The following is a 12,086-nucleotide window of genomic DNA, read 5'->3' on the forward strand; positions in this document are numbered from 1 at the left end:
CTTCCAGCCCTTTGAGCTGCACCGTTCAGCAATCCACTCATAACCAAGCCTAATCACGGGACAGTTTACAACGACCAATTAACCTACCAACGGTTCGTCTTTGGACCGTGGGAGGAAACCCACGCGGAAGGGCATACAAACTCCTTGAGGGCAGCAACAGGAATTGAACCTGGGTTGTGTCCAAACTATAAAGCGGTGTGCTAACCACTATGCTACCGTGCTAACCTTGATGCTGACAAGAATTTTCACTGCACTTAGCAGTGATAATAAACCTGATTCTGAAAATTGTACTAACACGCACCATTAGTTTCATGAATTACTGTACATCCTCCATTAACACTTCAGTTTAGGAGCATCATTTTCTATCCCCTTGGTATTTAGCTCCAGACCCACTTCTTGATTTTCTGAGCTAAAATTCTTTCTCTAGGACACCTTCCACCCATCCCTCATTATTAGGGTTACCGCTCCCCCTTTGCCATTTTGCTTCTCTCTTCTAAAAATGTAAGCATCCTGAATAGTGAATTCCCAGACTTTCTCACTTTGCAGCTAATCTCCCTAATGTCTATTACTCTGTATGCATTCATTTCTGAGGTTGCACTGTTTCTTTGAGATGCAGCGTGGAACAGCTTCTTCGAGCCGCGCCGCCCGCCAATCCCCCGATTTAACCCTAGCCTGACCACGGACCAATTTATAACGACCGATTAACCGACTAACAGGCATGTCTTTGAACTGTGGTGGTGGTGGTGGTGGTGGTGGTGGTGGTGGTGGTGGTGGTGGTGGTGGTGGTGGTGGTGGTGGGGGGGGGGAACCCACGTGGTTTCAGGGAGAACGTTCAAATTCCTTACAGGCAGCGGCATTCAGATAAAGATCCTCCAATTTTACCCATGCGTAACATTCCCCTCTCCTGTCTCTTGTTGTGGTTGTACTTATCATTGGGTTACCCTGTCTTTTCACACTCAAAAAGGGCAGGATCTCTCCCCCATCATTAACACGCTCCCTTTTACTTCTGCTTGAAAGGCCCATTGAGCTACACTTTAACGTGTAGACTGGAGCACCGCTAAGATTTCCGATGAAGGGTCATTGACCTGAAAAGCTGCGTGGCTGTTTTCCTCTGCTGAAAGGCTGAGTAAGTGAGACGAATCCGGTGGCGCCGCCGCTCCCCCCACCCCCCGCGTTGGACGGGACCCTCGGCACCGCCGTGTTCAAGTCTCAGTACAGGGCTAAATCCAGTTTACATTGGCGGGCGGTCACATTTTACCGGGCAGCAAGATGCTCTCCCGTTACTCACCAGATCCACGAATGCCTGCGGCTTGGGAAGCAGCTGAACGCGGCGGGTCTCAGGCGATCGAGATTCTCCCGTCCAGCCATCGCCATCGCTCCCAAACTCTTCGTGGGTCCGGCCGGCCACTCTCCTCGCTAGGCAGACAGCAGCATGCCGGCGGGCCAGGGGGATCGGGTGGAGAGCGGCGCTGAATGCCTAATGTCCTGGAGTGGGACGGGCTCAGAGCGGCTGGTCCGGGGGCGGGGGGAGATATCGGTTTCGGAGCCGCCGGCTGTGTTTGTATGACCCGCGGCCAGCCCCGGAGAACGGCACCTGGTTCAGCCCAGCCTCGGACAATTCCGGGCCACGCACTCCGGCAAGTTTGTAATTCAGTTCACAGAGCCCCCGGGCGGTCCTGTGCCGATTTCCGGATAAGAGGAGGAGGCAGTGTCCCACAGCACTCGGCTCCTCTGACTAAGTGTGAACCGCTACTGGTCTCCGCCCAGCCTCTCACCTGCCGCCTTCTCCACCTCCCGCAGCCGGAATTCTCCCTCGCCATTTCCCCCCTTCTCGTACTCTCCCCCTGCACCCCTACTTCCACCTACTTTGCCCTCTCCTCTCTTCCCACTCTGTTCTCCGCTCCTCCTTCTCCATTCTCTCTTCACTGACTCCCCCGACCCCAGTTCCGCGGAGAGCCCGATTTCGACTTCATTCTCGCTTTCTCAACCTTGCGGTGACTGAATAGAACTCCAGCCAGCTTGTTTTTTTAAAGTTACTTTGCTAACCCATGCCCAACTTCAATGGCTGTTTGTTTTAGAGCGCGTATCAATGGAGTGCGCGAAGTTTTATGAAGACGGTTCCAATGATCACAGCCACACCTAGAGATAGCAGTAATCCCAGTTTCCAAAACCTGATCGGTATTTAAGGTGGGAAACTCAAAGGACTGCCGGAGCAGGATTCAGGGCCCTGCTGCCGTTGTATATGGATAAACACAAGAAGTTCTGCAGATGCTGGATGCAGAGGAACACACACACACACACACACACAATCCTGCAGGAGCTCAGTGGGGCAGCCAGGATCAATGGACAGCAATAAACAGTCGTTTCACGCCGGAGATCTGCATCAGGATCAATTTTATATTGATGCTGGCGCTGAGGCGGGGTTGTATCTCACCCGAAATCTTCACTGTGGATCACAGAAAACTGGTTAACTGCACCCCTCTCCCATCTGGGGAAAAATGAGTAATGTACCGACCAACAGGAGGAAAAGATTTTTTTAAAAAAACGGCAAGAAAATATGAAATAAGAACAGAAAATGCCAAAGATTACCAGCCCACAAGTAGTTTACCTAATTTGCCAAACTGCTTCCTGTAGGGATAGTTCCATCCTCCCAGTTTCCCCCTCTCCTACTTGTTCTGCTAACAAGCCAGTCAAAGCCAGTGCTAACAAAATGTCTTAACTTTTTTTCATAACTACGGCTCTGCCTCTACCATAGTTAGTAGGGAGCTTTCCCTTTACCATGGCTTCATCATTCCCCATGCTTGCTATACTCCCATCTCTCACCCAGTACCCGCAATCAGACGGTGGTGACAGAACAAGCTATTCCAGCTGACTGAGTGGTGTCACAGCAACAACCTGGCACTCAATGTCAGTAAGACCAAACAGCTCACTGTGGACTTCAGAAAGGGTAAGATGAGGGAACACATGCCAGTCCTTATAGAACATAGAACATAGAGTAGTACAGCACATTACAGGTCCTTCGGCCCACAATGTTGTGCCGACCCTCAAACCCTGCCTCCCATATAACCCCCCACCTTAAATTCCTCCATATACCTGTCTAGTAGTCTCTTAAACTTCACTAGTGTATCTGCCTCCACCACTGACTCAGGCAGTGCATTCCATGCATCAACCACTCTCTGAGTGAAAAACCTTCCTCTAATATCCCCCTTGAACTTCCCACCCCTTACCTTAAAGCCATATCCTCTTGTATTGAGCAGTGGTGCCCTGGGGAAGAGGCGCTGGCTATCCATTCTATCTATTCCTCTTATTATCTTGTACACCTCTATCATGTCTCCTCTCATCCTCCTTCTCTCCAAAGAGTAAGGCCCTAGCTCCCTTAATCTCTGATCATAATGCATACTCTCTAAACCATGCAGCATCCTGGTAAATCTCCTCTGTACCCTTTCCAATGCTTCCACATCCTTCCTATAGTGAGGCGACCAGAACTGGACACAGTACTCCAAGTGTGGCCTAACCAGAGTTTTATAGAGCTGCATCATTACATTGCGACTCTTAAACTCTATCCCTCTATAGAGAGAGCAGAAGTGGAGAAAGAAAGCAATTTCAGGTTCCCGGGTGTTAACATCTCCGAGGACGTAACCTGGTCCCAGCATATCGATGCAGCTATAAAGAAAGCAAGATAGCAGCTATACTTTATTAGGAATTTGAGGAGATTTGGAATGTTACCTAAAACACTGAAATCTCTGCAGATGTACTATGGAGGGCATTCTGACTGGCTGCATCATCGTCTGGGATGGGGGGTGGGGGCTACTGCACAGGATCGAAGTAAGTTGTAAAACCAGCCAGCTCCATCATGGGTTCTAGCCTCCGTAGTATCCAAGACATCTTCAAGGAGCGGTGCCTCAGAAAGGCAGCATCCATTATTAGAAACATAGAAAACCTACAACACAATACAGGCCTTTCGGCCCACAAAGTTGTGCTGAACATGTCCCCACCTTAGAAATTACTAGGCTTACCCATAGCCCTCTATTTTTCTAAGCTCCATGTACCTATCAAAAAGTCTCTTAAAAGACCCTATCGTATCTGCCTCCACCACCGTTGCCGGCAGCCCATTCCACGCACTCACCACTCTGAGTAAAAAATTTACCCCTGACATCTCCTCTGTACGTACTCCCCAGCACCTTAAACCTGTGTCCTCTTGTGGCAACCATTTCAGCCCTGGGAAAAAGCCTCTGACTACCCACACAATCAATGTCTCTCATCATCTTATACACCTCTACCAGGTCACCTCTCATCCTCCGTCTCTCCAAGGAGAAAAGGCTGAGTTCACTCAACCTATTCTCATAAGGCATGCTCCCCAATCCAGGCCACAACACCTCCAACCTTTGTGTCATCAGCAAACTTACTAACCCATCCCTCCACTTCCTCATCCAGGTCATGTATAAAAATCACAAAGAGTAAGGGTCCCAGAACAGATCCCTGAGGCACACCACTGGTGACCGACTGCCATGCAGAATATGACCTGTCTACCACCACTCTTTGCCTTCTGTGGGCAACCCAGTTCTGGATCCACAAAGCAATATCCCTTTGGATCCCATGCCTCCTTACTTTCTCAGTAAGCCTTGCATGGGGTACCTTATCAAATGCCTTGCTGAAATCCATATACACTACATCCACTGCTCTTCTTTCATCAATGTGTTTAGTCACATCCTCAAAAAATTCAATCAGGCTCATTGTCACCTGCCCTTGACAAAGTTATGCTGACTATTCCTAATCATATTATACCTCCCCAAATGTTCATAAATCCTGCCTCTCAGGATCTTCTCCATCAACTTACCAACCACTGAGGTAAGACTCACTGGTCTATAATTTCCTGGGCTATCTCTACTCCCTTTCTTGAATAAAGAAACAACATCCGCTACCCTCCAATCTTCTGGAACTTCTCCCATCCCCATTGATGATGCAAAGATCATCACCAGAGGCTCAGCAATCTCTACCCTCACCTCCCACAGTAGCTTAGGGTACATCTCATCCGGTCCTGGGGACTTATCCAACTTGATGCTTTCCAAGAGCTCCAGCACATTCTCTTTCTTAATCTCTACATGCTCAAGCTTTTCAGTCTGCTGCAAGTCATCACTACAATTGCCAAGATCCTTTTCCATAGTGAATACTGAAGTAAAGTATTCATTAAGTACCTCTGCTATTTCCTCCGGTTCCATACACACTTTTCCAATGTCACACTTGATAGGTCCTATTCTTTCACGTCTTATCCTCTTGCTCTTCACATACTTGTAGAATGCCTTGGGGTTTTCTTTAATCCTGCCCACCAAGGCCTTCTCATGGCCCCTTCTGGCTCTCCTAATTTCCTTCTTAATCTCCTTCCTATTAGCCTTATAATGTTCTAGATCTCTAACATTACCTAGCTCTTTGAACCTTTTGTAAGCTTTTCTTTTCTTCTTGACTAAATTTATTACAGCCTTTGTACACCACGGTTCCTGTACCCTACCATAGCTTCCCTGTCTCATTGGAACGTACCTGTGCAGAACTCCACACAAATATCCCCTGAACATTTGCCACATTTCTTCCGTCCTCTTCCCTGAGAACATCTGTTTCCAATTTAAGCTTCCAAATTCCTGCCTGATAGCCTCATAATTCCCCTTACTCCAATTAAACGCTTTTCTAACTTGTCTGTTCCTATCTCTCTCCAATGCTATGGTAAAGGAGATAGAATTCTGATCACCATCTCCAAAATGCTCTCCCACTGAGAGACCTGACACCTGACCAGGTTCATTTCCCAATACCAGATCAAGTACAGCCTCTCCTCTTGTAGGCTTATCTACATATTGTGTCATTATTAAAGACTCCCACCACCTAGGACATGCCCTCTTCTCACTGTTATGATCAGGAAGCCTGAAGGCACACACTCAGCAATTCAGGAACAGCTTCTTCCCCTCTGCCATCCGATTTCTGAATGGACATTGAAACCTTGAGCACTACCTCGCTACTTTTTTAAATTTATGTTTCTGCACTACTTATTTAATTTAACTACCTGATACACATATATATTTACTGTAATTCATACTTTTCCCCTATATTATGTATTGCATCTTAGGCACATCCTCTCCCTTTCCTTTTTTTTTAGCATTCTGAAGGGACCATTCCCTCTGGAACTCCAAGTCCATTCTTCTATCTCCATCAGACATTCCTCTTCTCACAAAACTTTCCCGTGCAATCTCAGGACATGCAAGGTCTGCCCTTTTACCTTCACACCAACCAGGACCCCACCACAGCTTCCAGGTGAAGCAGCAATTCACTTACACATTTGTCTATTGCATTTAAATCAGAATCAGGTTTAATATCACTTGCATGTTTTGTTGTGAAATTTGTTGTTTTGCGACAGCAGTACATTGCAACAGATAATAAGTTTTAAAACTATAAATTACAATAAAAATTGTGTATAAAAACATATTAAGTAGTGCAAAAAGAGAGCAAAAAATATAGTGTTCATGGGCTCAACGTCCATTCAGAAATCTGATGACAGAGGGGAAGAAGCTGTTCCTGAAACATGGAGTTTGCACCTTCAGGCTCCTGTACCTCCTACTTGATAGGAACGATGAGAAGGGGGCATGTCCTGCGTGATCGGTGCTTCAATGATAGATGCCGCCTTTTTGAGGCTTCACCTTTTGAAGGTGTTCTTGATGTTGGGAGGTTTGTGCTCATGATGGAGTTGCTGAGTTTACAACTTTCTGTAGCTTTTTCTGATCCGGTTGCAGTGGCCCCTCCATACCAGACAGTGATGCAACCAGTTAGAATGCTCTCCACAGTACGCCTGTAGAGTGACATACCAAGTTTCCTCAAACTCTTCATGAAGTATAGCTGCTGTCATGCCTTCTTTGCAATTGCATCATTATGTTGGACCCAGGATGGATCTTCAGAGATGTTGACACCCGGGAACATGAAACTGTTCAACCTTTCCATTGCTGATCCTTCGAGGAAGACTGGCATGTTCCCTTTACTCCCCCTTCCTGAAGTCCACAATCAATTCCTTGGTCTTACTGACATTGAGTGCTAGGCTGTTGTTGCGACACCACTCAACCAGCTGATCTATTTGGTACTCATGACGTGGTTTCCTCTACATTAAACAAACCAAAGCACAGTAACTGTTTTGCTGGGCACCTTCATTCAGTCCACAAAGGTGACCATGAGCTTCTAATCACATGTAACGTTTAAAGTCTCCATCTCACTCCCACTGAATTTGGTCTCCGACACTTCCAACAAAGCTCAGTGTAAACTCAAGGACCAGCATCTGAACTTTATCTGAGATTATTGAATTCAACAATTCCAGCTAACCAGTGTGTCTAACTAACTCAGCTAATCTAAAGTAATGTCAACTCTCAGATTTGTTTTCCGCCAGATCTGCTGACCTTTTCTAGCTATTTTGTTTAATTCAGATTTCCAGTTTCACATAGTTTCAGTTCTACTACCCTTCATACTGCTCAGCTTCCTTTACTCTCAAACCGATTGTGTCACCTGGGTAACCTGAAGCATTCAGTCTGCAGGCACCTCCGTAGTTTTCTCTACCACTCCCCTTTGATGCAACTTCAGCACGCTTCTTTCTCACTTTTCCAGTTCTGGTGAAGGTTACTAATGTGAAACATTAACTCTGATTCACTCCCTGTATACGTTGGCTGAACTGGCAAATATTGGGAGCAACCTCTGGTCTTACAGTCAGTTCAAAGTACATATATGTCACCTGAGATGCATTTTCTTGCAGGCATTCACAATTGAACAACGAAAAACAATAGAATCAATGAAAAACTACATACAAAGATTGACAGGTAACCAATGTAGGAGGGAGGGATGGAGAAATAATACTGAGAACATGATGTGTAGAGTCCTTACAAGCAAGTCCATAGGTTATAATCAGTGATCAATTTAGTGTTGAGGTGAGTAAAGTTATCCACGGTGGTTCAGGAGCTTGATGGTTGAAGGGTAGTAACTGTTCCTGAACCTGGTGGTGTTGAACCTAAGGCTCCTCCTTCCTGATAGAAGCAGGGAATAGAGGACTTCTCTTTAGGAGCAGGACACTGCCTTATGCACGCTTTTACCTGCTTCATTGTTGAATATGATCAGAACATTGGGACTCGCTCTACTTACTTGCTGATCCTCGAGGTTCCCAAATAGAAAGGGAGAAAAGAGCATGACACTAAACCAACAAGAAGTGCAAAGATGGACCAGAAGAACTACTGTACAGTAGGTATTGGAAGAAAGAGAAAAAGATTGGCGAGGACAGATATGGGTTCTTCACAGATCGAGATTAAAGAGATTTTACAGAGAATAAGGAAATGGAGGAGAGATAAAATAAACATTTGATGTCTATCTTCACAGTAAAAAAAAGTCTTTCCAAGAAATAATCATAAACCAATGATCCAGTGCAATGCAAACAAGGACTAAAAGATATTAATATTGGTAAAGAAATACTGCTAGTGAAGTTAATGAGCCTGATAAATTCCACAGACTTGAAGACCTGCATCCCATGGTTTTGAAAGAGGCGGCTGCAGAGATAATGGATGTGTATGTTACCATTTCTCCCAAATTCTCTAGATTCTGGAAAGGTCCGTGTCATTTTGTGAATAACAAACATGACCCCACCACTTAAGAAGGGGAAGAGAAAACAATGAACTACTGTTGTAAAAATGCTGCAATGTTCAAGGGATGTGAAATCAAGCCAGTCAGAACATTATAATGTGCTTGAGCAACATGGATTTATGGAAAGGGTAATCATACATGTCTCTTTGAAGATGTATCTTGTAAAGTAAATGGTTGCAAAGTAGTGGATGTGGTGTATTTTGACTTTAAGATAACTCTCAGTAGTTTCACACAGTGGGTTAGTGAACATAATTTGAGCAAATGGAATTGGGGGGGTGGGTAGCATGGACTGAGAGTTAATTAACACAGAAAATTGAAGACTGGAAACATATAAACCCTTCTTGGGTTGGTAGACTGACTCGTGGGGTGCCCAGGGATCAGTGGCTGGATCCCAGCTCTTCATAACCTATCTCAACAATTTGGCCAAGAGAGCAAACATAATGTTTCTAAGTTTGCTGACGAAATGACATTAAGTCGGGATTGTGAGCAGTGATGAGGACACAGAGATCTCGTGACACGACAACAGTAAGAATGCAATGTGGAAAAATGTGAGGTTATGCACTCTGAAGTAACAATAGAAATTTAAAATTTTTTTGAAACACTAAGAAATACGATACCTCAAAGGACCTGGGTGTCACCTTGTACACAGACAACGAAAGCTAATTTGCTGGGTGGCGGGGGATAGGCATTTAGGAAGACAAACATTATGTTGGCTGTAATTTGAGAAATCCAGAGTACAAGAGAAAAGATGTCTCACTGGAATTATATAGGGTCTTTGTGAGAGCACACCAGGAGCATTTGTATAATTTTGGCCCCCTTAACCAAACAAAAGTGATTAAACTTTTTAGAAAGCGAGTACACCAGTGGCTGTTAGAATGTACGGTCCAATATATGAGGAGAGACTGAGTAGACTAGACATGTACACTCAAGCATTTGGGACTGAACTTCTCTGGCTGAGGAGCTGTGGAGACCCCGTCATTGATTGCATTCAATACAGAGACCAACAGACTTCTGGATATTTGAGGAGTGAAGGGATATCAGATAGCGGCACTGATGTGGAAATCGGGCATGAGTTTGTTGGAGTTGGTTCCCAAAGCCAACTAGACTACCACTGTAACTATTTCTTATATGTGGCTTCATTTGAAACATCATAACCTTGAATAGACCCCATAGATTCCCAATCTTGTGAGGGAAGATATTCCTTTTCACCTTGGTGTTAAGATGGTATTTATGACCTCTAGTTTCAATTCCCTGCATGAGGGAAAAAAAATCCTCTGAATGTCCAGTCCACCAGAATCTTCTATCTCCCAATACAATCACCTCTAATTATTCTAAACTCCAGTGAACTTAGACTTAAGTGCCCATTTCTTCCTTATGGAGAAGTGCTTTCACCACTGTAACCACTGCCTTGCACTTGAGATGTTTTCCAAAATAATATAGATAGAAGATACAATAGGACATGTAAAAAATAGAGGACTGCTTCCCGGTGTCTCAATAAACACAAAAATAGATGACTAGTGATGGTACCTTGTTGTGCACATTGTGATTCTTGCAATTCCCTGCATAACAATTTCAAAAGTGCTCTATTACTGTGTGGTGCTTTGATACATCCCGAGGCCACAAAAGGCCTCGTTTATGAAAACATTTTGATTTAACTTGTCCATCTCCCTTCCAAAAAATGTTTATGGGATCTGTGGTTTCTCCACGTTTTCAGTGACAGTGTTTCAGATAGAAACTACTCCAAAGAAAAAATATTCTCCTTCAGTTTCCATCTTGTTCTTTTGTCACAGATTTTGAATCTATGACCTTTAATTATTGACCTACATGCCAGGGGGAATAATTTTACTTTGATCTCTATTGAATAGCTCTCATCAGATTGAAATTTTCTATAGGGAGATGGTCCTAACATATTCAGCCTCTGTTTTCAACACACGTTCTTTACCCTTGCCAATTCCTGATAATTTCCACCCATTTCTGCAAATTTTCTAGTATAATCCCAGATATGTACCCACCATCCAGGTGAATTCCAGCCAGTGTTTCTAAAAAAAAGTTCTGATATTGGGCAGAGAGAGTGATACCTCAGCCTCCCAGTCCTGTTATAAAATCTGCATTCTGCTTGGACACCACACCTTAGGAAGAATATATTAGCCCAGAGTCGACACACCAAAGATTCCCTAAAATGTTAAAAGGATTAATTAAGAGGAGCCATTGCATTGAATACGTTCGTATTCAATTTAGTATTCAGTTCGTATTCACTGGGAGGTGTAGCAATAAGATTGCTATTTTGCAGTAATGAGTTCAAATGCCGCCATATCACCAGGACTGTTTAAATACATCAAATAGTATGCCACAATACAGGCCTTTCAGCCCATAATGTTGTGCTGACCCTTTAATCTACTTTAAAATCAATTTAATCCTTTCCTCCAACATAGCCCTCAATTTTTCTTTCATCCCATGTGCCTTCTCAGAGACTCTTTAAATGTCTATAATGCATTTGCCTCTTACTACCACCACTGGCAGTGTGTCCCACGCACACACTGCTCTGTAAAAAAAACCTACCTCTGACATGCCCCCTATACTTTCCCCCAATGACCTTAAAATTACGCCCCCTTGTATTTGCCATTTCTGCCCTGGGAAAACAAATCTGGCTGTCTACACAATGTATACTACTTATCATTGTGTACGCCTCTATCAAGTTATCTCTCATTTATTAATTCCACCTAGAATAAACCTTAGTATTAACGACAATAATCATAAATCATAAAATAAAGCTAGGAGATTTAGATGTTCAGAATTATTCATGGTTTCAGCAAGATAATGGCAGAGGAATTGTTTACAGTGGCAGGAGAGCAGGTGACCAGAGACACAGATTGATCGGCAAAAGAGCCAGAGGGGAGATGAAGAGAGATGTGTTACATGGAGAGTAGTTGTGATCTGCAATGCACTGGCACTGCCATTAGGACAATGGAAGCAGGGACTTGCACCTACATTTACCTGCTTCCGCCAGGGTGGGCTGTGAACCTCCATCCCGAAGTGAGCTAGCTCAGGGGTCTGTGCTTATGAGGAACATCAGGCCGCGTGCATAAAGAGCAGCAAATAGCAGATGCAAGACAGCAGCACGGTCGTGTAGCAATTCACGCAGCACCAGTGACCCGGCTTTAATTCCTGCCCGCGTCTGTTACAGGTTTCTACGTTCTCCTTGTGACAGAGTGTGTTTTCTCCCAATGCTCTGGTTTCCCCCTGACATTCCCAAGACGTACAGGTTAATAGGTTTAGATGTACAGTTTAGTTTGTTACAAGGGTGCAACTGGGTGGTGCGGGCTCATTAGGCTGGAATGGCGTGTTACCGTACTATATCTCTAAACTAAAATAAAACACAGAAAAATAAAAAGCTTCCATACTCTGGAGACTGGAGTGACAAACAATCTGCTAAGGAA

The 12,086-nt window shown here is 44.5% G+C and overlaps 1 protein-coding gene across 7 annotated transcripts in view; it reads right to left on the reverse strand.

Moving 5' to 3' along the window:
- LOC134337366 (3',5'-cyclic-AMP phosphodiesterase 4C-like) overlaps window positions 1–12,086 on the reverse strand; it is a 285,269-nt gene that overhangs the window by 94,996 nt on the left and 178,187 nt on the right. The window contains exon 1 of one of the 7 annotated variants that reach the window (XM_063032312.1): window positions 1,289–1,775. The exons of the other annotated variants lie outside the window; for them this stretch is intronic. Coding sequence (XP_062888382.1) covers window positions 1,289–1,374 — 86 coding nt within the window. The 5' untranslated portion in view covers window positions 1,375–1,775. Of the gene's footprint in view, window positions 1–1,288; window positions 1,776–12,086 lie in introns of those variants that run through there. 7 annotated transcript variants of the gene reach the window in all.

The sequence above is a fragment of the Mobula hypostoma genome, chromosome 24 (assembly GCF_963921235.1).
Source record: "Mobula hypostoma chromosome 24, sMobHyp1.1, whole genome shotgun sequence".
In the NCBI taxonomy this organism is placed as follows: Eukaryota; Metazoa; Chordata; class Chondrichthyes; order Myliobatiformes; family Myliobatidae; genus Mobula; species Mobula hypostoma.